The sequence below is a fragment of the Diorhabda sublineata genome, chromosome X (assembly GCF_026230105.1).
Source record: "Diorhabda sublineata isolate icDioSubl1.1 chromosome X, icDioSubl1.1, whole genome shotgun sequence".
In the NCBI taxonomy this organism is placed as follows: domain Eukaryota; kingdom Metazoa; phylum Arthropoda; class Insecta; order Coleoptera; family Chrysomelidae; genus Diorhabda; species Diorhabda sublineata.
The window spans coordinates 38,603,795-38,631,168 of NC_079485.1; the positions used below are offsets into that span (position 1 = coordinate 38,603,795).

Sequence of the window (27,374 nt, forward strand, 5' to 3'; positions counted from 1 at the left end):
AGAAGTTGACATTTGGAGTGCTGACTATTTTGTAATCGACATATTCCTGCGAGTAAGCGTTCTCTTGCATGAATATAATTAAAAGTGAAGTAAAAAGCCAAATAATAAATGAAAATTTAAGTCATGTTTAAAACTTGGAACAAGTTGTGAGCCAAATTTATCCAAACTTTCTAAAATCATGCAAAGCCATCGCTCCCATTGAATTTGTTTCTCAAGTGTTTGTTATTGAAGTACAAGTTAGGGTTGTGAGTAAATGTTTATTTGTTCTATTTTTTTACTTAGATGATTTGTAATTATCCAATAATTCTATTTAATTATCTAATTTGTTGTGAAAACACTACAAATATATGAATAAATAGATATTTTTTCTTATGAATAAAAGATTATTATTTTTAACAAAAATCTTATTTATGCGAGTACTATTCATTATTGGCAACTGAAAATGTTGTGGCTCTCTAAAAACTTTCAAATTTAATAAATTCTAATTTTTGACTCTTTGCCGACCCCTGGTCTAAGGTAGTATAGTTGTGTACGATAAAATTAATCACCCTAGAATTCAAAGTCGATTTTGTAAAAAATTATTACCTCCACATTTATTTAGAGTGAGTACTTCTCGTTGAGACATCATGTATGGGTGGGTTGATTAATTCCTTTGTTGTAACTAATCCAATCCCAAAAAATAATTGATTCATGGTTCATTTGGGCGGTACCAGAATATTATTATTGAACAAGTGAAATATGATTTCTTCGAATAAATAACCGCATATTTTAATAATTAGAACTTTGATCATAAAATTGTCCGAAGTATTTCTAGAAAACGAAACCTGTTCTGTGTTAGAGTTCCATAAAAAGTTACATTTCATTTAAACATTCCATGCTTTGTTCGCTAGTCTGATTCCGAATCAGTTTAGGGACCAATCACATGCGCACTTCGTAAATTGAGGTCCGTGAGTGACTCAGTTCTGAATTTTTAGTAATAATTTCGTGTTCGCGATTCCGATAATCAGTGATTATGGTCGCGGTCAATTATCATCCTCCATGAGTTCGTAATCAAGCATGCGTATGACAGCGATCTAAATTGGTTTTCAACTGAATCGTAATCGATTCTAAATTGACCCACGAACAAAGCTATTATTTTTAGAGATCTTGTAAAAATTAGGAAGTCTAATGTGAACTAATCTGTCAATATGGCAACTGCTAATTAAGAGTGGAATAATGTACAAACCTTCAGTTTCTATCTTGCTATACAGGTTGGTTAATTATCTTTCAATACTATGTGAAATATTCTATCCTATTTTAAAGAAAAGTATATTAGTAATTATTTCTCTACACTAAATTTGTAATTTGTAATTTGTTTGCAATGCCTCAAAATTTAAGTGCATTTCATGAAATTGCCAGTGTAAAAAATATTTCCGGTTGTGGGCGAAAGAACAGCCACAAATGAAGAGCATAGGAAGAACTTGAAAATCAAATCAATACTTGCTATAAATAACGATATTATTGAGGATACTTAAAGACGTTTCATTTTTATAAAATGCAATTACACCAAGCATTGAATGAAGATGATCCTGATGAACGAATACTGTTTTGCGAAGCAATTTTGAACGAATGAATGAATAAATCTTTAATGAATAACATTGTATTTTCTCAAAAAGCAAATTTTGCCTGAACGAATTGTAAACCGACCTATTTGTCGGTGTTGGTCGGATAATAATTTTCATTGGATGGAAGTAGGTCATGCACAGTATCCGCAAAAGCTGAATGTAGAATAGTTAGATGAATAATAATTAGACCCTTTTTATGAGAGACACATACAACTTTCATGAGATTAGATAAACAGAATTCATTCACTGCCCAATGGTATTAATCATTTACAGTTATTGGAAGAAAGGTTTCAGCACAATGGTGCTTCATCTCATTATGCTTATGTGCATAACAATGTATTGCCGCTGAAATGGGTAGGCAAAAGAGGTTGTACGGTGAGTTCTCCGGATTTATCTCCACTGGATTTTTTTCTTGGAGGCTATTTGAAGTCTATGGTTTATAAGACAGTTAAGTCAGCATCGTCTGAAATGATTCAAAATTTGCTAGGATTATTTGTTGATAGATTAGGATACTGTCAGGCAGCCGCCGTAATCCGTTAGTCGTGATGCATTTAAAATGTTACCCGATGACGCTTTTTCTTAAAAAAATATGACAAGCAGAGAATCTGCAAGTACCATTACATAATATACGATATATACAAAAAATTGAATTCAAGACAATTTTTTGTGAAAGTCAAAGTTAAACCATAAATTCGGTGCTTTGCCTTTACCTTGTATATCTAATTAGATGAGACTACAGATAGATTTAATGCATAGTTGGTCCAAAATTATACTCGTCACGTTACATGGTGACATATTAAGAGTCCACTACACTACTTGCAAAGTTTATCGAAGGTAATCGAGTAAGATAATATAGAGGCCCACTTTCATCTCGCTTAGTGCTACTTTACCTCGTCTCGCTCAACGATCACTGTCGATTTTTGGCACGAGTCAAAGGATTAGAAGTGAGACGAAGTTTGAACACAATGATTTCTCGCTTGACAATCGTTCGCGCTCAGGACGTCCGCCTGCATAGGATATTGAGGTTATAAAGGACGCAGTGGAAAATTAACTTAGTACTAGCACTTGCCGATTATCGGACTCCCTTGGAGCGTTTAAAGATACCATATATCGTTATTTAAAATTATTAAATAAGGTCTATAAAAGATGTCGAATAGTGCCACACGAATTAACCGAGATGCAAGCCAAACGTCGAGTAGAGGTGTCTAAACAGCTCCTTGCACTTGAAAACTGGGTTTATCGAAATAAAGACTAAGGACAATTACCAAAATCCGTCTACTCGAGCGGAACATCCATTTGCGTGTCTGGTGGAATTATAAGGTGTACTTCAAAATCATTCCAGATGGTCAAGCTGTCAATGCCGAGGTATACAGCTTATGCTAATGGTATTGAGCTCCTTCCACATATAACATAATCCGGACCTCGCACCGTCAGATTTCTATTTATTCAGATTCAGATCTTGCGTGGGAAAAAATTAAATCCAAAGGAGATGGTGAAAATGAAGTGCGACAATTTTTCCCCCTGAGCCAAAAGAATTGTTTTATCAAAGTTTCATTGGGTTAAAACTATAGAAGGCGGAGCGATATACATCGAATATTAAGGCTTTTTTTTATATGATTATTTAATGAACAAAGTCAACATTGGTAACCGACATTATTTATGAGACACTCTTTATATCTTCGCTTTAAAGATCGAGATCTTGGGTTTATTAATTTCAACATAAATATTGTATTGTAACTATCTCAATGATAAGCTATTGGTTTTGATAATGATTTTTGGTTATAATTCTATACACCATTGAGCAAAAATTACACCAATATTATATACTAGCATTGTTTGGTTCAGAGGTATTTCGACTAAAGTACTAAAAGTAAATTTGTCTATATTAATTCATAGTAGAATATGGAAGGGCAGTCCTCCAATCATCATGTCTAATCGGCTCCAAATTTGAAAAAATTAACTCGTATTATTTCTTTCGAACGTGATGACTATGATTATGCCTATTTGGTTCAAACAATGCAATATATTCAATCACCGTGCTTAAGATTATTGAGATAATTCTTTGGAAAATTCAATGACTCTTATTTATAACATATCAACATAGAATTTCTGCAATGAATTTTGACATCTTCTATTTTTATTTCAGTGAAAACGACCTCACTGGACAAAGTGATACGACTAGTGGTACCAACAATCTCTCAAATACAGGAGTAGGAGGACCCTTGATGCCCAGTGTGGTGAACGGAAACCGTAAAGGCCCACCTATTAGTTCCGGTAATGAGAATTCTAGTAACACTCTACTAAATCCAAATACATCTTTTAATACATTCAATCTTGACAACGAATTCAACTTCGATATTTTCCCTACTTCTTCCACTTGGGAACTAGATTCTACAAATTGGCAAGAAGGAAGACCGGATTCTCGGACAAGTGTCACTCCTACACCCCGTCCGCCTAGTAATCCCTCCTATAGCAATGCGCCTACGGTGGTGCAGTCTTCCCCATTTTCTTCCCAACAGAGTCCCACCATTCCCAACCCACCTCCTCCCGTTGCTTCTAACCCATACGCTGGCGTGGGAAATTTCTTCAGTCCTATGAGCGACCAAGGGTTCTCCATGGAAGAGCAGAAAGATACCAAAGTCAACGTTCTAGATGATGCTGTTAGGACGGCCGAATCTACTAAACTTCGAAGTTTGCTTACCAATCCCCGAAATGAAAACGATGACAAAAATAAAGATCCGATATTGAAAGAGTTGCTTAATCAGCAAGATGAGGATAATGTGCGTAGCGACAACAGAGGTAGTCCTAGAGGACTGATTAACAGAGGTTCATTACCGGGACCTTCTGAGCCACCAAAGACTCCGAATGCTCCGACTGAAAATATTATGTTGAGAAAGGTGAGTCTTTTAATAACCAAATTTCTATGAAAATAAATCTGATGTAACTTATATTTTACTAAGAAATCATTTTATTTCATGTTTTAATAGGTTACAAAATATTTTTTTGTTAATTTTTACTAAAGCTGAATAATATATAATTATGTTGGTAATATTATTTGATTATGATAGAAGATGTCGACATTAACTTAAAAATACATTTTTGGATTCTTGGAAACAAGGCTCGAAACAGAAAGGATGCAGTTTGAAAAATATCTTCAAATTTACAACACTTTATGTAACTTACTCTGTTTTTCTGTTTAGATGGAATTTGACTTGTTTCTTATACTTTCTCGCTTTTGGTGACAGTAGATACTTCATTGAAAAATTTGTGAAATATTGAATAAAGTCGCGTTTTTATTAGGAACAGAATATTCTAATTTGAATTTTTGTCGTACTAGAATATTATTTCATTTGATTTTACAAATTTCAGAATGATTTTTTTTTAAAATAAATCATATTCAAGAGGCTTTAACGAAATGTGATTCAAATGTAAAATAGCTTCTATAACTCAATGTTTCGTGAACGCGGTTAAAAATTGGTAGACCGAAGTCAATTTAACTGGAAAAAAACTTTTTTGCGACTTTTGTGAAAAAATGATTACCATACTTTATTTGCACTGCAATAAAATATAGGAAAATTAAAATATTGGCATAATCTTGGTACAATTTAAGAATGATTTAAGTAAAAAATACTGGTATTTTCAAAATTGAAAATGTATATTTTTCACATATAAGTACAGAGATGTGAAGGAAAGTTGGTCATGTAAAAATTATTCTTCATTATACTGCTGAAAAATCCGCTAGTGAATGAAGTTAAAGTTCGTCGTCATGGATACGTAGTGTGATAAGAATTATTAAAAAACGGTTGTAAATGAAAATAGTAATAGTATAAAGTGTGGGCGTTTGATATATACAGTGAGTTCGATAGAAGTGGTTTTGTGTTACTCTTTAACTATTTTTACACACATTACACCAATTTTTAATAATTTGAACTTCATCAAAATTTATGTTAGTGTTCATGACAAGTTTTAACTTTACTTAATAGCGGATTTTTCGACTAATTATTAGAAAGTAATAGGTCACAATGCACTTTTTAATTAACATCTATTATTTAAATCATTCTTAAAGGCCACCTGAACCAAGATTCATATGAAAAATTTTATTTTTTGGTGTATAATTCTCCTCCTGTTATTATAATTGTTTGTACCTTGGCTTCATTTCTTGGATTTATTTCATTCTCACTGGAACCTATATTTTTAAACGCACTTTTTACATGTTTTGAATGTGTTGAAGTTCGTTTCTGTGAACTGTAAAATGGTAGCTTCTCTCGCTATCTTAATTATTTTATATTTTTCCTCCTAATATGTGTACGAATTGATTGTAATAAATGATAATTTTTTATTGCTAAATAAAAAGAAGAATAATATGCTGTATAAACAATGAGCCAAAATTCTAGACGAATACACAAGCTGAAGAAAGTGCTGAAATATACAGGAAATGATTTTATTAATTTTTTTTAATTGAAAATCTTGGACTAGTGCCGTAAGGGGTATCAGCACCTCCATCCTATCGAAGACAAACATTTATTATATTTTTATCGATAGATCAAAACATATTCGATACATATATTAAATAAATAACCTTTTCAAATTTCATTGTCCCTTACAAAAAATTATTTTATTACATTACTGTTTTTTGTTTCTTCAAAATTGATCTATTTTGTAATGAAATCGAATCTAATATCCAAATATTTCCCAGAAATAGCTCATATTAGGTTTGATTTGTGATTTGTATCAGGAAAGTTATCTAATTGATAAATTCGCAAGCTAGACAAAATATCAACATCTACAAAATGTTTTCAGTCTGATAGGGAATTTTTCTTTTTCCAAATCTTTTGATATTTTTCCTTCACATAAATTCAAGCAATATGATAATAACATTTTCAGAGGGATAAAGCTATATCCTTAATCTATATTAAAAATAGTTTCATTCAAATTGAAAAAACAAGATTCTTCAAAGTGAACAGAGTAGAAAACATCTTCTTAAGGTAGAGCCCTATCAACTGTTCTGTAGGCGCAATTCACATAAACCCTAAAAACAAATACATATTCAAAATTAGGAGACTTTTATGAATGTTCATTATCTTAAACATTTTGGATAATCATGGTTCCTTTGATTCTGTCTATCTAGGACAGAAAAATCAGAGAGTGGTTGGAATTTCTGGAACCGTTGGTGATATTCATACGGAGAACACTGTTTACACCACCAATTCACCAACACTCACAATTGAGGCGTAGAATTCCAAAACCAGCCAAGTCCAAAAAGAATTTTTCACAGCTGGCCGATAAAGGTCACATATTTTTGTGTTATCAGTGAACAGCTGATGTTATCTCTTCTTTTTTTTCTTTGCCACTTAGATACCAGTCCTCTAACAGCAATACAAAATTTTCGAGAAAAAAAAAATTAATTTACCTAAGCCTGGCAGCCAAATTCTTTTTGGACTTGGCTGGTTTTGGAATTCTACGCCTCAATTACACTGTTTGACTCGCGCTTCGATAACCAAGTTATCGTCTTCATAGGCTGTATGTAAATTGACTGAAGATAAACTAGAATTATTATTATAGCAGATCCATATTATTCAGTAACTCGGGATTCGAATATAAGAATAGTTGCGCAATTTTTTAATAATTTGCTTATAAAATATTAGATATGATTTATCAATGCACTATCACTAAAACACACTAAAACTGAATCATTTTTAAGTTGAAAACTGGATGTTTAAAGGTTTTTTTACAATATGTGATCTGTTCAAACACTTGATCACTGTTATTTCTCACCATTGTTCAGGCATCTCTCTACAGCTCAAATGTTTGTTTTCCTTTCGTATTTCCCTGCTAGAATATTTTAATAGGAAAGAATCCTCATTATTCTTTAATAATAAGCTACTGCAACAGTTTCAACAAATAAAATAGAATTAACAGTACAAGAAGTGTTGCTTTTATGACCATTAGTGTTTATCATTGACAGTATGGTAGAAAATAACGTCAATATTTTAAATCATAGCAAGAGTAATATATAAATACGTTTTATAATCAAGATTATTTTGGCTGGAATCTTTTTGGAATTTGAATCCATTTAAGACGGAATCGTGATTTATCTGTTAAAATAAATTCTAGGCGAAGACAAAACAAATACAATATGCTTCCAAACATAACCATTGAATAAAGTTAGACATATTGATCCAATTTACATTTCACCATTTTCATCGTTCTTATTGTTTCTAATTTGTACAAATTGAGTCAGAGCACAAATTTTGAAACATTGAAATATAGTCGGCTTGCGATAAACACTGGTTTAACTAAAATTATTTCATTTGAAGATAATTCAAGTGAGGGCTACTCTTGATTTGTGGGAGTCTTATCTCAATATTTTCCTAAAAATATCTACACTTTTAAATTCAGTACATTCATCAAAATCTTAAACAATGAGCATTTATCAGACAAGAAAGATAAGTAAATTGAATTAAATATGGATAATTTGACACATTAAATGAAAAAAGTTTTTTTTGAGAAATGGAATTCTTTTAGTATCTGAGTTGAAACTATTTCATTATCGAAACATTTCATAAATAATCTCAACGTTATACATATACATCGTGTGTCATTTGAAATATTTGTTTCATTATTGCTGCAGGTGGTTTCTGGTGTTGTGCCCAAAACAAAGTGTATATTCTATTGTGTTCACAAAAAATTCGAGTTTGTTTTTTGTTTTATAATAAATTGAACAATTTAAAAGGAAAGCGTTCAACTGATAAACTATTTTTTTGTAAAATAAATCAGCCGCAGAACTTCCTAAATGTTATAAATATAAAATTTATCCAGTTATAATATTTCAAATTATTATTTATTTATTAATCTTTGTATTTTTTTACTTTTTTGAAAACCTATTAAGTAATAACAAGTCGCAGCTTTTTTTCATTTTGTCAACCAATCTTAAAATTTCTTCACTTAATAATTTTAAATGATAGCTTTTAATTTAATTTAATTATCCGTGCGTATGCAAGTAACGGTGGTTAAAAATATTATCGAAGATATAGCGGAATATTATTATTGATAGAACCACAAAAAATCTTAGTTCGGTACATGACTGAATTAAGTGAAGAAAAAAACAATTTAATGAATAATCTATTTGTCAAATTGTAATTAGAGGATCAAGCATGTTCACAAGAAAGTTTTAAAGCTTATTTTTAGTATTTTCTTCATAAACTAAAGCCAGCAATAGTAGAACAAAATAGACCTCAACCAATCACATTAAATTTCAAACAATCACTCTTCAAATCATTGTATACACAATAGAATACCGGCATGTTTCAAAACGAATATTTCAAATGACACACAAATGGAAAAAGTTTGTAGAACATAGAAATTATAGTGATATCACTTTAACAAACTTGATTCCAACATACCTGTGTACAATTCAATGGAATGTCGCGATAAATTATACTAAATTTAATTGTTCAACTGCTGTATTCCCATATTCCCACTCCATATTTAGGATCGAAATCAATTAGTATCAAAATGAGCTGTAAAAGTCCATAAAAATGAAAATGTTTAAATGAGAAATTATTGAATTAAAAATATTATTTTCGTGACAAGACATGTTGATAGGTCTTTTTGTCTTATTAAAATAGAAATGTAGAAAACCTAGAAAATAATGGTAAAAAAAATTTGAACTTCATAAGGGCTTCTCCGGTTAAAAAATATCTCTTAGTTATTTCTACTTTGTTCAAATTTGTTGCAGTTTCAAAGCAATATTGATAAAAACTTTGTTTTAAATAGCCTCAAAGAAAGAAATTCAATTAATGAAATGATGGATTTTTCGAAATAATTTGCTTTTGTAAGAGTTACAAAGATTTATTTTCCGTTAAAGAGCCTATGATATAGTCCCCTAAAATTCCCCTCCAAACATTAATTTGTTGGAGATATTGATTCCGACAGGAGTGTTAAGGTGTTTACTTTCCAGAGACCTATATATTGACTGCCGACTGATTTTGTTTATAATGTATGAAGAACATCGATTAATTCGCAAACAATATTTTTCTAATCCCATTTTGATTGTACATCATGATCACAAAATACCAGCCGTTTGATATTTTACTCGGGAAATGTATCTCGAATTGTTTGTACCGGTTCCTGAGATGTGGCTGAGATAGACTCTTATTGGGATTCCCCGTACATATTCCAATATTATTTATATTATTATAAATTTATATTTTTGAATAAAAATACCGTGAGCTAACAAATTGTTTACATCTTTATAAGCGCTCGAATATTCTAATAATAATGAAGAAAAAACTACACAAGTGAATCTTTCAAATCTTTGCGCATGAAGTTGGCGTTTCTTCAAATAATATCAAGATGAGTTAAATTAGTTTTTACACACTTGTGAAAGAATTTTAAGTGTATTTCAAATCCATAGAGTTGATATTAAAGATAGAAAGAGCTTGTTCAAGTGGACTAGAACTGCTAATATACAGAGAAAGAATATCAGTACCACTCTCTATAGTGGTACTCTTTCTTTTTTTTTAATGCTACAATTCCACTTACATATGTTGCTCTCTCTCTCTAATAAAAACTATGTTCAAATCTCAGGCAGTGGATATTATTGTAAAGAGTAGTAAAATATGTAACTACATTATTTAAAAACAAAAATGTACAACAATCTATTTTTTTCATAATTTCTTATTCTCTAGAAATATCGTCAATACGGACCTGCTTTAACGATATAATATACGTATATTCCCACTGTTGTCATTGCACAATTAACCAATATTTGAACTCAACGTGTAAAACAAAATGCATTTTAATTTGTTTGAGGTCAGTTATCGTGGCCATTAATTATCCATTAAAATGAAAATAATATTAAAATCGTTGCACGACAAGCATGCATGGCTTGTCTAAAATATTTTTGTGTAAATTGAATTGAATTCTTGAAGTAGCAAGAATTTTTTCTTGTTTAGGAACTTTTAGGAACAGATCTATTATCCTTCGCTGTTGCGATTCAATGAAAAGGCATCCGTTACTTTACCTGTTTGGTCCCCTAAACTAATATTGGCTGCAATCTTTGTATTATCCGAGTGGTATTTAATGACCGTAGAAAAACAGTATTGCCAAGTTTATTAATTTACGATATTTTACGACAATTGAATTTATTGATTTCGATTATAGTAAAGACAATTAGCCATAAATCAATTAGACTGAAACTATAAATGGAGTATTTTCTTAAAAAAAAATATTTTTAACTACCTAGCCCTTACTTTAATTTCAAAATTAGGGACAAGAATGTTTTTATTTATTTATTTTACAGTACACTGCCTACCATCAACGTACATGTTAGGACAATAACATTGGTTGTTAATTTTTGATTTTCTTAGAACAATTGTAAATATTTAAACTGAAAATTAGGGAGAAACGTTCAATGATTGTTTATCTCCGATCACAAAATATGATTTGAAGCAGAATAAGGTGTTACCATTAACAATTTCATGTCGACTGCATGTTTACAAATTTATAATTATTTTGGTCATTTAAAATCTAAATTAATATTTTCACGTAGAGTTTTTATTTTATCTACGCTTTATAAAATACGATAAGATTGCAGCAGTTGCAAAATTTTCAATACTGATAAATTGTTAATCACAATGTAGCAACGTCGCATTACAGTTCTTCCCTCTCTCCTACCTACTCAAATACAAATTTTATCAGATTTATTTTTATTTGCATTACTTTTACCAGTTGTCAGTACCTCTTCAAAAAGATTAGTGAACTTGTCAAGTTTTAAGGTTTTCTTGTTGGTTTGTTTGTGTGTGTGCTATGGTACGGTATGTTTTGCTTTTATCATATAGTTGCAAGTTAAAAATTTTTTGTATACATTTTGATACATATTAATTAAATTGCAATCAACATATTCTGAATGAGATTATATGGACGATTGTATTTATAACCACATTTATTTTATGCATTAATTAAGTTTCCTATTATATTTGTTCGATTTACTTCAATTGATTTTATCAATAAATATTATAATATCGTATTGTTAGCGATAATTTGTGTTCTACTATGAAAATTTATTATCTTTCAGATAATTTGTAAGAATAGGTTTTTTTATTTATATATTTTATAAAGCTTACGTCAAATATTTGGAATTAATCATTATCTAAATTTGATGTGTAATGTGTAAATGATGAAGCAAAACAACTGTTCCGAACCTATAGTCTTAAATATTTCCCCAAACTTCCAATTGGTATCTACTATCGGTTTGATTCGCATGCGCCGCTTAAATTATTCAGACTAAAGCTCGAAATTTATGACATAACAGGTATAAACTTTCTCCCTGAAAGTCACTGTCACAACTTTTTTATGATTTATTACTTAAAGTAAAAGCTGCTGATGATTCATCCACTCAATTGGGAAAACATGTTTAATTGTCGTGAAAAAAAATAGTGCAATCCTTTAATAAATTAAATACAAAAGTTTCTTACCATCAATCCAACAAACATTCCAATAATTAATGGATTCATGAAAAACTATAGTTTTCGGCAAAGTTTCAAGAATATTTGAAACATATTTTGCTATTAAAATTTCGAAAATGAATCGTATTTTTAAATATATATGTTATGTTTATAACAATATGTTGTCTCCGATGTTGAAAGGACCTTTTTCTGTTAAGATTCATAAATATTGGGAAACTTACTACAAGTATCGTGAAACCTGGTCGTCATGCAATGTTTATTGTTAGTTTCATGCTAGTAAATGCCCCAAATGTAGAATTATATAAAGACAAATCAACCTCAGCCTGGCTTACAAGAAGGACTCCTTCAGGACCACACGTATATAATCTCAGATGAGTCATTTTTGTAAATATAATATTTCACATATATAATATATATTTTAGCCAATTCGTGATAGATTGAGAATTTATCTTGGTGTGAATTGGTGGATTTCAAAAGAAAATCAAAACCCACGCCCAAAATTTTCAGTGATTGTGGAAAATGTAATGATAAAAATAAACTGTAAACTGCTTATGCAGCAACCAGTAAACGTTTTCTTCATATAGGCACGCATATTTCGTGATAATTTTAGGTGCTCTATCCCTTTGGAATATCTTCAATTCATGCAGGATTGAACACCCATACAAGTCGACAAAAAGAAACAAATCGTTTTTACTAACATTTAATCAAATTAAATGATTTAATTTCTATATTTTTCGATGAGTGCATTAATGACATTCCAAATTCCATATCTTCAAGATGGAATTTTAAAAATAAATATGCAATGTGTAAGGAATCAAAAGCTGTTTTCAACAAGTCTCATTTGACCCACCATTTCTCACTTAGGAGGGTTTGAATGTTTGAATAATAATTTCTGTGCCAAAAATTTATGTGTCTTATTTACTCACCAAAATCTTTTACTTATACACTGCACGTTTTCGTTGGGCCACTATATGTAAAAGAAAGCAAGACATTGCCTTTTTGGAGATTAAAATATTCAGGTTAGCTGCTGTACTGGTATCAGGTGCATTTTCTGAAAATTTCACAACATTTATTTCACTGATACAAATATTTTCTGTTGATAATTGAGCGTTATATATCTCTCAACTTCACAATATTACCTATGGTTAACCCAGGAAGGTAGTAATTTAAAATATTCCACATATGGCTACAAACATTTTTCCAAATATCTATTTTATATTTTTTTTGCTATATTAAAAATGAAAATGAAAACAAATTAAAAACAGAAACTAAAAAAGTATAAGATTTTGTATTCAGGAAAAAAGTTTTTCCAATAATTCGAGCCATCTACATAAGTCGGTTTAAAGTATACCTTCTCCACAAAAGCTTAATATATTTATTACACAGTACACCCTGTATATATTTACAATTTTTATTATAAATACAACAGTCAAAACCACAGTATTCTACATAATAGTGGTTCCAAAGTTTACAGTCGTTCAAAATTGAAACTTTTAAAACCTTTATGTCAAAATTGTTAATTGTCTTTAAATGAATTATTTCTCAAAGACATTAGTGAAAGGTGTTCATGGAAATTAAGTTCTTTTAAAGTTTAGCTTTATTTCGTAAAGGAACTTATGATAGATTTATTTGAGATGATATGTATCCAAATCGCAAATTACTAAAACCGCAGTTTGGAGGATCGAAAACTAGTCGGCGAAAGACCGTAACTAATAAAAGTAAGATTATCTTCTCCAATGGACACGATGGGCCTATCTGAAGCCCTATGTTCTCAACTGCCCCTTGGCTGCCCACAATGTAACTATGAACTATGAATCTTCTCCTACGAAGCCACATTTGAATGTTATATGTTTTTTGGGGATTTACGAAAAACATTGTGTAGAAGGAAACCAAATTGAAATATAATAAGAAATAGATTACTTATAATATATATGATCAAATACGAATAATAAGTTATTTGTTCTTTGGAATTATTTTTGTGTAAGAAAAACGTCCCTCAAATTATTTTTTTCATTAGTTTTAAATTCAAACTGAAAATATATTAAGAGTTTAGTATTCAACAAAATATATTAGCGTATACTTCTAATCGACTGCAAATGATTTTGATTATTTGAAAAATTTTCTCGAAATTTAAATATCAGCAAGTTAAGTCACTTCATATTCCACACTGTGTATCTATTCTCAATTATATTCTTTGGTGGCAGAATTTAGGATGACAATACTTTCTACGGTGTAACGAGAGTCAACTGTCAACAGATAAATTTAAGATAAAGTATCTCAGTTTTCTAAGAAAAAGTAGATAATTGCTTATCACCAATTTCTAAAGGTCAGTTATGTGAATCATTCATCCGTTCGTTGTTACCAAGAAAATATTGTTTAATATTACTATCTTTGACAACAATTATTTCCCTGAGAGTTTACAAATAAAGGAATATCTTTCATCTGTGGTAATAAGTACAATAAATGTTCTACGTCTGTCTGTAAACATCTTATATCTGGAACTTCAAAAAAATAATCCAATTTCTATATTAATGGAACAGACAATGAGGTCCAAGGTGATGGCCTGCTTGATCACCTGACATGTAGACAACGTAGCAAGGCTAATTATTTATGATGGGTAGCGACACCTCTTGAAAATCGCATAGAAGAAATTTGTTCTGTTTCATGGCATTGGTGTAAATCTTCGACTCAAAATACCTTCACAAAAAAAAACCAAACGTGGGGTCAGGTCACAGGCGTAGAACTTCAGGTTGCTTGGGGTCTTTCAATTAGATATGTAAATCTGATTTTTGTGTTTAAAACATCTCCTATGAGTGCTGAATTTGAAACCTAACCTATCCGTCATTGCTCCTTAGTAATGCAATGTCCTTTGAAAACTAATAAGAAGGAACGTATTCAATTTGGATTATTAACAAGTACTGTTTCAATCATAAGAATTAACTGAATTGGATTTGGATTCAGTTTTGCTTTTTTTTGTATTCGGTTAAAAATTATGCTTATATTCATTAATGTTCTAATGGCTAATATTCATTTTTGGAATTTCTCCCCCAATATATTGGAATAACCGCATGCCATGTCAAGAAACGTGTATTGAGATGTTACTTCGTTTATAAGATACTAGAACTTTGGCTAAATCAGGGGATATAATTTGCCTTACATCTGTGACAACTTAACTAGAAGATTTTTTGGCGAACTTTTAGAAACTGTGCTAGTTAATAACGAAATACACTACATTACTACATTTGCTACTTAATGATGATTCGCTCTGTGCAAGTCACAAGTGTAACACGATGTATGTGGTTTAGACTAACGAAGCTCTTTTATATTTTCCTACGATCTTATGGGAATCTTCAAATATTTTTCTGGAACCTGGTATAGACGAATCTCCATAGTCGTGGACCCTAACATCACACGAATACAATCCTTCTATTGCATGTATAAATGTATTTCTTTCATTTTTAGTTACTGAACAAGACCGACGATGACGATAATGAATCGAGAGTTGGAAGGAAAAAACAGAGCGAGCTACTCCAGCAATTACTGAAGCCGGAAAGAGATACTGAAGATGATAAAAAGAACGATATTCAGTGCAATAGTGACCTAATGCGTAGTCTAGGATTCCCTTCCTCTCCAACAGATACATCTAAAAAGAGAGCAATAGAAGATAAAGACGAAAATCCAGCAAAGAAACCGGCAGAAGTTTCACAGGTATGTTTTTTTATGTCTGATGGGTCTATAAAAGAATCAGTGTAATTATCAATGTAACGAGTAATAAGAAACTTTGGGTGAAATCATACCTAAAAATTAACAAGGGTTAATTTGGATACTCTACCAAAGCTGAAGTTTGGAAGTTTGAAGAATTATAAGAGATTAGAAGTTTGTAATTCTTGCTCAAAGAAATGGCAGATCTAATTTATCATTGTTGGATTATAATAATCATTTAAAACTGCTTACTGTATAAATGAGCTGGAATGACATCAATTAAAACACTTCGACCATGTCATTGAATAAAATTAATTCAATTAAAAAATGATGTTTCCTAATATTCTTTGATAATTTTCAGGTTTCATCTTCCGGTTCGTTATCTGGAAATTCTTTGAGAGAGCGCAATAAAATGTTGGCATCGCTTTTAGAAAAAGATTCTTCGAACCACCAGCCTATACCACACATTCCTGCCAGCGTGATCTCTGCCACACCTCAAGAAAAACTGCCGAGAATTTCTGATCATAACAAAGCTGTGCAAATTGTCATGAACCAAAATGCAATGAACAACTCTAGAATGGGCGTCAGCAGGTAAAAAGCACACTCATTAATTTATTGAGTAAGGTAGATTATAATACAAAAAAATATTTTTTAAATATAAATTGTCATCTTGCTATTAAATTTATTTGTATTTTATCTAGTATTCACAACATAACAGTGATTAGACTTCATTATACTCTATTTGGAAAGAGCCTAGAGTAATAAATGCTCATCATAAATGCAAAACCCTGAAATTTTTAGTAGGTTACTTAACATCCAAAATTTGGAATATTTAAATATGCCAATGATAAATACTAAAATGTAAGTGGTTACCTAGATAATCTGAATGGCCATCCTTTTCTTTCGAAAATTGAAGGATATCTTTATTTCTATCTCTAGTTTAATAATTTCACACCAACCTCTGCATCTCCCCAAAAGTAAGAAGACCATTACCATCATAGACGTTGCAATGGGTTTTTCGTAATTAATAAAATATTATTATTACTTTTTAATATATACAGTTATTTTTGTTTAATTATTTACAAATATGAGTATACAAAATATAATAAACTACATATTACTATAATATATACACTATATATATACTTATGTACTACACATCACTATATTATATACAATAGTCTAGAAATATTTCCCGTAACATATTTAAGCCTTTAACTTGGGCCCATATCAATTCGATCGGATTGAGTTCACAGTGATAGGGAGGAAGACGAATAATAGTAATTTGGCGATTTCTTGCCACTTCAACAATATTATATTGGGGATTTTTATTTATTTTGACAATTGACAAAAGTTCATTTTACACCAAGTCTTTGTTGAATGTAATATTTTTTTGTATTAGTTAATAATGTCTTGTTTTCTCCATGGCGTCGTAGGTAGACTTCACCTTGTCTCGAGTGGTAACTGGCATTGTCAAGAACAACTACAGATCTGGCTGGAATAAGGTCTAGCATTTGTATAATCTTCGAATCTTTGTATATTCTTCGAACACATCTGCATTCATATCCTCGTGATAGTCACCGTTTTTTTTTATTCAAATAACAATAGGCCACCATCAACAAAACCACTGTCACTGCCAATATGTGTTACTATTAATCGTCTGCCTTTCCCTGATGGAGCTCTCAATCCTGTTGATAGTCCCTCCAAGAAAGCTTGTCTAAAATTGTTAACCATCTTATCTTGTCATATTTTTCCTACAATGTGCCCCTTGTTAACCCAAGTCTCGTTCAAATAAAAAATAGTTTTTCCTTCCTCTCGGAGTTTCTTAATCGTCTGTAAATAAGACCTTCTCCAACACACGATTTCTTCGGAATCTTTGAAATATGATTTCTTACGTTGTTTTTCCCAACAAAAATTTAGTTCATGTAGAACCTGTCAAAGCTTATTTCGGCTGATTGGTGGCAATCCGTCTTCCAAAATTTTAACGATAGTAGGAATTTTCTTTTTAAAGTAAAATGAGTGGACTTTCCTGCAGATTGCATATTTGTAATCTTCATAGATGTAAACCTTTGGCCTTCCTGACCGAGACTTTGGACCACTTGAACATCCACTTGTTTTCCTTTTCTTAAGAAGTTTGTAGACTGTTGATTTTCCTAGACCTGTCATGAGTTTTTGGTTAACAGAGAGTGCATGCGGATTCACTTTATGTATTGAAGTATATTTTTCAAAAGTCGACATATTGAATATTCACTAAAGTTTTGGAAACGTTTCTGTGACAAACACTGCGCTAGAAATGCAGTTGTGTATTGGGAATTTTCTTTTATAGGACTTTTTCTTAAGCTGAAACTTGTCAATAACCATTTTAGTATACTTTAATCTTTTATTGCCCTCTTGCAAAATCTACCTAATTATCATTTTTCCCAGAAAACATTTTACAAATCGTTTTCAAATTAACCTGTCTGATATAGGTATATTCTATAAAGGGCGTGAAATATTTACCTATCAACATCATTCCCCAAAGGAATTGTTTTGGCCGATAAGTAAACATAGTTGGAAATTTGAACTTGATGCAATAAATTTCTTTGAAAATAAATGTTGGATTCATTTGCTATGGTTTAATAAAATAAAATTGTTCTTAAATGTGACTACGGCTATGGTGGCCAGGAGAGGGATTGATTTATTACTCTACACTCTTTCGAATGGAGTATAATATGTCATTTTATCAAAGATGAATTGAGATTCATTAAAAACTGTGGTCTAGATTTTGATAATAATGAGGGATCCAAATTCTTCAGAAGTTCTCAATTTTTTTTTGTTTTTTTGTATAGAGTTGTATTTTGCAGTATTCTTTATTTGAACATGTTTCAACAATTACAAAGGTCTTAATTAATGTGTAAAGTTTGTAATTCAATGTTTACTATACTGTTTCAATTGGTTATGCAAATTCGAAATGCATAGCCGAAAATAACTGGGAGAACTCATATTTCCTTCTTACAAAGCTATGTAGAACCGATATAAAACACGCGTTAGGCAAGGTAACAAAGGAATTACTCCAAATCACCAATAAAGATACTAATTATCAAGTATATAGCCAGTTAATAATGTGATATTTTACTATTTTTAATTAATAACGTTTATTTTATCGATGTCTTAGAAAAATATTGGTCGCTATTGAAATAATTTATTGTTCTGTACATGTAATTGTTAGTTTTTTTTGCGTTGGATCTTATCTAAAGTTCGTTTTGACCTTTAATTTCTATGTCATGAAAAAATCTCATTTTCTCTACTGTCAGAAAATTAACAAAACACCCTTTAATAAAGTTTGTTAACATACATCGCTTTGGCTTCATTTTCATTCCAAGAACTCCATTAAATAGTTTGCGACATTTAAGATCGACAAAATATCTCAGGAAACTAATGCCCAACTCGAATCGGTCGAACTATTAGATATGTTATTTGAACATTTACTCTTTTTCATATGAATAAGTTGAACTTGTTTGTTTCAATGGCCAATCCAAAGATTATTAATATTACACTTTCGAATAACTCAAACACTACCTCTCATGGAAAATCGGTAGGTTCGGTCATTCTCGAATGAGAAAAATGTCAAGACGTCATGAATTCCAATATAATATTAAAAATGTTTCAATAAATAAAAATATCGAGGCAACCGAAGCTCTTGAAAGGTTAATTGCCTTTTAATGACACATTCCTAAGTAACTAGTTTCAGAAGTGTTCCACAAATTTATAGTTTATGAACGGATGTCATGAATATAAGTGAACAAATATATTATACAAATTATATACTAAAATACTGTCACCTTCTGGGTAGAATGAATAAATCTTCTAAAAACATGTTGTCGGTAAACAATAAATCGGAAAAAAGGAGGAAAGAATATGTTTCTTATTGAACAACCGACGAAGACGCATTAGCCTCCGTTTGACGGCTTACATTAATGAATAATTTGGTAGTTGTATCAGATTTTAACAAATTTTAAAATTAACTTTACAATAAGTAGAAGTTTTATCAATTGTTACAAACTAAACAAGACCATTAAGGTTCGTTTGTTCTCAATGTAAAAAAAAATATATTCTCAAATGATTTTGTTGTAGTTAAATAATGTTTATGGTGATATTTAACACATATGCAAGATTTGGTTAAATCTCAGGATCAACTTCAAATTGACAATTTTTTTAATGAGTTAGATATTTGATATTAACAGTTTAAATTGAAATCAGTGAAAATTATGTTTCATTGCTTTCTCATGAACTGAAAGTAAACGAGATTAGCGCGATTATGTGGTACATGTTTTTCTTTTTGTAGAATGCCTGGACGTCCAAGTCAAGCAAACTCAAACTACCTCAATAATCTGTCCAGTAATAGTAACATGCAACGTAATCGCATAAACCTAGTCAACTCTAGCTGTTTTTCATCGCCAGCCACCTCAACGACGGACAATTGCATCTGGGATCCAAATTTGCAAGCATCTGCAGATCCTCTACTATCTGAACTTCTTGATCAAGTAATTATTATCTTTAGTTACGTCCAAATCACTGTACTAACTACTAGTAATTGGTAAACAATTAAATTATATGCTTTAATTACTTTATTTAGGGGATTTTATTGTTATTTTTTGTCTGTTTTCATTATTTTACTTTTTTTTGCCTACTACATTTTTTCTATTTTATTATAATTAGATGAAAAATACAACAAATGTTCATTGTACAATTCACTTTAAAACAATGTTCAAATTTCAACCTTCTAATATTATAGGTAATAGATTTTGTTCCCGATGTTGGAATTATGCTTCTTGATGGTGGTGATGGTCAACAAAACAACAATTTTGCTTTGAGTGAAGCTGTGGCGATCAATAACATTCAGAAATCATTAATGCAATGTGAAAGTGTCGTTACAAGCCCTGGATCACCAGTTTCCTTATCAGGAAATCCACCAGCTTATTCATCCTCAAATGTGAGTTATAATTTGATACTATCTGAGTAACTTTCTAATAACTTGATAGTTGAATAATCCCCTATTCAACAACAATGGCATCTCATATATACTAATTTATTAATATACTCTTTCAGAATGCAAGACAGTTAACTATCAACATATACAAACTCTCTTCCAGTTTTGTTAAATGCCCTATAGATCTAGAGCAATTATTATTTATTAAGTGAAATATTAAAATCCAGATAAAACATCATTATATTTTTCTTATGATTTATTATAACATAATCAACACCTCTTTGAGTTTTTAAAATATCATCTTGTTCACCACTTCCATATTAGTGGATAAACCTAAATTTATTTGTATCACTGATATATTGTAAATGGACAATAATTTTACATATACCGTGACATTCAAACATTTTCACTCCAAAGAAAAGTTGTAGAAAAACCAACTAGACGATCCAAATGCTAGAGAAAGTCGAAATATCATAGTAATCAAAATATCTCTAGCTAAGAAGAAGTATTCACTAATAAAACATTGAATCAAATAGGACAATTTCATCTAGCCCATATTGTATAAACATGGAAGTTATGACAACAGACGAATATGTATTATTGTATGCTCCAAATAGAATTTCCAGCTAAAAACGTTTCATCTTATAAATCGTAGAAAAACGAACAAGCAGAAAGATGTAGTTGTATGATTAAAAGACCATTGATTTCACTTGTAAATGTAAAGTCAAACTCAAGCTATACATTAGAAAACTTTGAAAAGTTATAACACCTTTCAATCTCAGTACAGAACAAATATCCATGATTAAGCCATATGTGATTATAAATTTGAAACACGAACTGACTATATAACATTGTACTACTGGAAATTAAAAAAAATAATTGAACTGTTGCATTGGTGAAAAATTGTAGAAAATATCAATTTGTATAAAAAAAATTCATTCATAGCATTTTGTTTTACTCTACTTATATACCAAATAATATATATTTCTACCATATAATTGATTTTGTTATTTTTAGTTGTCGAGCCAAAATAATGCTGTTTTCTCACCACCTCCAAGTTATCCTCAGCAACGAAGAGTGCAGATTAGAAGTTCCAATGCTGGAAGTCAACAATGTCCAACTAATGTTAATAATCAGAGCTTGATGCACAGAACATTGTTTTTGGAACAACAGCAACAAAAACGTCGTTTGTTACTACAGCAAAAGCAGCAACATTTGTTAATTTCATCTAATGCTGCTTCCAATGAGATTTCTAGTAATGTGAGTAATGGATTTAATTTTAACTCTGATCGGCACATTAACACATATCAGATTTTGAACTATATTTTTCTTCCATATTATCAGATTATTTACAAATTCTATGCACATAAATTACTCATACATAATTATAGGAATATATTCCATTAGTATCAAGATATTTTTTCAACACCTAGGTTACAATATGCTGTAAGAAAATGTGACTATATTTGATAAAATATCCCAAAAGATTAAATTAATTTTTATAAAATATCAATAGTTTATTTATCATCTAATTAAACGAAAATATTTATATTTGTACAGAAATAATTTCTATAATATAATATAACAAATTTCAAAATAGAGCTAACTAGCTGAACAGAAAATGGAAAAGAACATTATAAAATGCAACTTTGTTGATATATTGTTGCCAGAGATTGAGGTAGTGAAGCAACTATATAATCCCAGCATTATGCAGTGTAGTCGAAGTAAATTGCCCAAAAAAGAGTATTTCTTGGAAATAAAATACATTTGTACCACTGCAATTCACCATCTCACAAGACTATCTATTGGTCAATATTCTGTCTGTAAATAGAATTTAGGCTGATCATAATGTTCCATGGTATTCGTTCCGAGTGTGACTGCAGCGCATTACGTTTTTCAATAGTAAACAGAAAAATTTTAGAATCAAAGTATAATAAATAGTAATAAATTAGTCGTCAAAAATAAATGTGACAATTTAATAGTTACTACAATTTTATAATTATCTTGAACAAGTAAGTATAATGATGAAATATATAACAGAATGCAGTAAACATATATGAGGTTACCTTGCTTTAAACTGTTTTTTTAATGGAATAAGTGAATATTTGCTTAATTAATTTTTTCATTATTTTTAGTTAAACCAAAGACATGGATATTATTATAAAAACAGGATTTCAGTCCATCAGCCATCAAATAAAATTTCAGCCAGAAACTATGACCAAGGGTAAAAATATTATTCTTGCTGGACATGTGAGAGAAGTTGAGGAATATCGACGAAACTTTGACAGCTTTTTAATAAAGTCTCTGATAATTTAGATACTAGTAACAAAGAAGATGAAAGGACATTTGAAAAACGAAGCTTTACTAGAAATGATCTTGCAAATATTTTATTATAATACATAATTTATTTTCTATGATGTATACTGGTGTAAAAGTCAATACAGTATTTTTATAATTAGTTACTGAAAAAACAATATTTATTAAGTGAGTGAAAACTAAAAAGTGTTATTGTGTGTTACAATAATGTCTATTTAAAAGAATTTTATTATTCGTTACTAATTTGTTAGTTATAAACAAGTTCAAAGGAATATAACTGTTTATTACAATAAGTTTAATTATTAATTTTATTAAAAGCATACAATAAATTTAAAATTTCTTACAAATTTTTGTTTGTATTATCACAAGTACTTAATGAACAATTTTCAGGAGTAATAAAATATTTTTCATCCCTCATTTTCAGGATTATTTTTGATAACAATAAGGTTATGATACTACTTACTTACTTAAACCTTTTAACTGCAGCTATCCACCGATTCCGTTGATTTATTTTCCATGTAGCGGTTAGAAATTTATAAAATTTGCACTTTTTCTGCTAGTATTTTTACAATTCACTACACAACAACTCTGGTGACCCATTTTTATTTAATTTATTATAATTAAAACAAACAAAAAATTTTAACGTGGATTTGTTTATAATTTCGGTTATAATAGCCTCCCGTAATGCTCAAAGTGACCACTGCGAACGCTTCAATCGATTTAATTTCCCCTACCATGCCATTTATATAAAAATGCTGGACGATTATTGGTTTCATAGCTAATATATAAATTTGATTATTAAGTTTATTGCTTAAAAATCATAGTATATAGAAGTCACTTACAACCTCAATCAAATGTTTTAATTTATCTGCCAGTCAGAAAATAAAACGTTTGAACTCTATTTTTGGGTAGTTTTTGTATCCAATTAATCAGTCATTCTTGTTAAAAAGTTATATTAACAGATACAAAGGAATAGACAAGGATTTGTTAGTGAACTGAACCCACTCTTAAAATATAATTGACATAATGTTTTGTTTTTAGTAATAATCTTCTACTAAGGTAATAAAACTGTATTCTTTAATCATTTTTATTTTGCAGATAAACTCCATTCAGAACATAGATAGCTTGTTGAACAACACAGTAGCTCCTAATGTATCATTACAACGCTCTTCTAGCGTTCCTTCAGAATCCCAACTGTCTCCTCCATATGGGCAAACATCTAGAGTAAATAATCAACAACCATATTCACCCCATTCTCAGTTAACCTCACCAGCTTTTCCTCAAACTACCTCTGTGACTAACTATCAGAATTCTCCAGCGGGTCTGTCGCCACAGTCGCAATTTAATGCGCAATTGTCTCCACGGCAAGCATATCCACAAGCAAGTACACAGAACACCTCATGGCAACAGGCACAATCAAGGATGAGTGTTCAGCAAAATCCTATGCTTAGTGCTCAACTCACAGTAAGTATATTTCATCAGTTTCATAAACAATAGAAAATTTAGTTTACCATTTGTTAGTTCATCACTTGCCCTATTTATAAATAGTTTTCTTTGTTTCTTATTATTGATAAGATATTGTACTAATTTCCAATCTTTAATGGTTGTATTGTATTTTCCACATTACCATGGAAAACAATAAGAGATCAATCGTTTTTTTTTGTTCTTGCATTGCATTTGAGTCTCGAGACTTATTAAAGTAATTTAGAAAAATATAGTATTTACATTTATGCAACATCAATATACTGTACTTGTTGAAACGTGCAAAATTTTCAGAGACCACCCCAGCAGTCACAGAGATCCATTAATAGTCCTGGATCGGTAGGTGCCAGGCATTCGCCTTATCCTACAGGTGATCAGTTTCCTACTCCTAATTCGCCTAATTCGGCCTTTAACAATCCGTACCTGAGACTCCAACGGGCAAATAGCGTACCATCTGCCACATCACAATTACCTGGTAAGCTAATATAATACTTTATTCTTCTTTAAATACCATAGAGGTGAAGTTAATAGATTGTATTTAACGTAATGATCATAGAAATTGTTCATTATTCAACTCTGAATGGATTTTGTTTTTATTCGAATATGATTTTGTTCCAGCCTAGTGCTACTGTTACAAACTAAGTTAATGACTAATAGGGAGAGAAAATGTGTATAAGTATGATGTATGCATCCAAGCTCTTAGATGACCATATAGCAATGAATTTGTTAAGTACAATGTACTTGTAGGAATGAGTGTTTTGATTCAAATTTTATTATCAATAAATTTTTTGGGATGACATGTATTTTTTTTCATGTTTTTGTTCAATGTTTTGTAACCTATAACATTCAGTGTAGTTTGCTACAACAAAGATCTTGATGCTGTATAAAGAAAATATATCAAAGTAGGGTACACAACTAAATATAAAAAGTTATCATTAAGTAGTACTATTTAGAATTTTTCGCTGAATGAGAAGATTAATTATTCAGTATTATTCAGACTTCTAAATTACCATAAATTTATTTCAGAAAGCAGAAAATATTGGAATATAACTGATTATCTATCCACAATTTGAAAATCAATCAATAGAAACTCAAACTGGACAGTATGGTGAAAAAATCATTACCAATTATAATAAACGCATACATATCCACACAGTTTGTGCACTAAAATTTGAATTAAATTGGCAAGGAGTCGACAATATCACTGTTGTCTTTGTGTTCCCAGTCCAAAAACCAAATTTTGACAGATGTGATTTCAATTAGTTTTTTGAGCTTATTATTGTTTTTTATATATATATTTTTGTACCTGCTTATTTCTGATTTGTTTTCTTCAACTACCTTTTTACACCCTTTTTTCCACTGGAAAGTCTACTAATTTATTATTTCTGATGTGCGCCTGAGACGCTAATTGATTGCTTCTTATATTGTCTTAATTTTGTTTAAAAAAATATTACTATTATTAGACTTTGATCATTATGGAATGAATTCTTCATATTTATGTTGAACCTTTGATTGTGTGAAATCATTTTTTCAATTAATTTGATCCCCTTTCTTGTTTTGTTAAAATACTGTAAATTGAATTTGATTCGTTATATCAGCTTAGGTGTATAATATATTTATTCTCCACAAAAGTACATTGTTTGCAGATGTTCATTGTCACTAATGCAAATGAAATCTAATAGATGTCAACAAAGTAATAGTCCAGATAGATCAGTTGTATAATTTATTATTTATAATTATGTTGCAATATTGAAAGCCTTGATTGTATTAAACTTGCAGCCTGTAGTTAATAGTATCACATTAATTTTGTTTCTTAACTAGGTTATTTGTTGAGCCATCTTTTTTATTGTAATTTAATATATTTCAGGCGTTTTTGGTTTAATGAAAAATTTCTTTGTTCAATAAAATAATTTAAATTGTTATGTTTTAGCAATCTATTAACTGATAAAAATCTATGGTGAGCACTGATGTTTTTCTTTTTTAATATTTCACACTGTTAAAACTTTGCGAGTTTGAACTTGTGCGAGTTTTCACTACTTTATTTTTTTTTAGAGTTGATGGTGTTTGGAAAGTTTATTGCAAAATAGAATAATTTTACAACTCATTAATTGAAGGCAGAAAAATTCGCTTCTGTGCTTTTTATAATGTCAAGTGGTACACATAAGATATATATTACAGTTTTCAATAAATTGTAATTTGTAATACTGTATATATATATATATATATATATAATGCAGTATACTTATATAAATAGTTGAGATCAGTTTATAAATATCAAAATATGTACCACATATACACTCTTCTCTCTCTACCATTTATATTGGCATGTTTTGAATTTGCTACCCATGCATTCGTAGGAAACAAATTTTTTAGAATATTGTTACTATGAGTATGCATGGTAGAATTTTTTATTATTAGATTATTTTCCTCAATATATCACGACTTAGTAGTTTTTGTTTTTTATTTTTAGTATAAAATAATCATAAAAAGTTGTGGTCAGTACAAAACCATTTATTCATTGGGGAATATAATGGATAGGTGATTTAGAACTTGAAGGAATTTCAGTTACATTATTCAATTCAAGGCGGCACAGTTCACTTACTTTCCTCTCATAGTATTTTTAAGAAAATAAGTACAAGAATTGAATTTATAAAATTTATTTAATAATTTTTTCTGTACTTGAATATCATTTTAGATCAAAATAATTAGTATGTTTAATTGTTGCTATTTCAATAATTTAACTTTTTTGTTTAGTCATGTTATTAAAAAAATTAATATTTGTGCAGATACTGTTATTGAATATTTCATTAGAACTGAATGTAGCTTTAGTTT

General features: G+C 30.1%; 1 protein-coding gene across 11 annotated transcripts in view; it reads left to right on the forward strand.

Annotated features, from left to right (window-relative positions):
• The window catches only part of LOC130451829 (nuclear receptor coactivator 3), a 366,138-nt gene that overhangs the window by 326,756 nt on the left and 12,008 nt on the right, over nt 1–27,374 (forward strand). For all 11 annotated transcript variants that reach the window (XM_056791123.1, XM_056791119.1, XM_056791122.1 and 8 more), the window contains 8 exons: nt 3,751–4,501; nt 15,536–15,781; nt 16,137–16,366; nt 20,100–20,298; nt 20,550–20,747; nt 21,762–22,004; nt 24,159–24,524; nt 24,837–25,017. In XM_056791123.1, the coding sequence (XP_056647101.1) occupies nt 3,751–4,501; nt 15,536–15,781; nt 16,137–16,366; nt 20,100–20,298; nt 20,550–20,747; nt 21,762–22,004; nt 24,159–24,524; nt 24,837–25,017 (2,414 nt within the window). The remainder of the gene's footprint in view (nt 1–3,750; nt 4,502–15,535; nt 15,782–16,136; nt 16,367–20,099; nt 20,299–20,549; nt 20,748–21,761; nt 22,005–24,158; nt 24,525–24,836; nt 25,018–27,374) is intronic.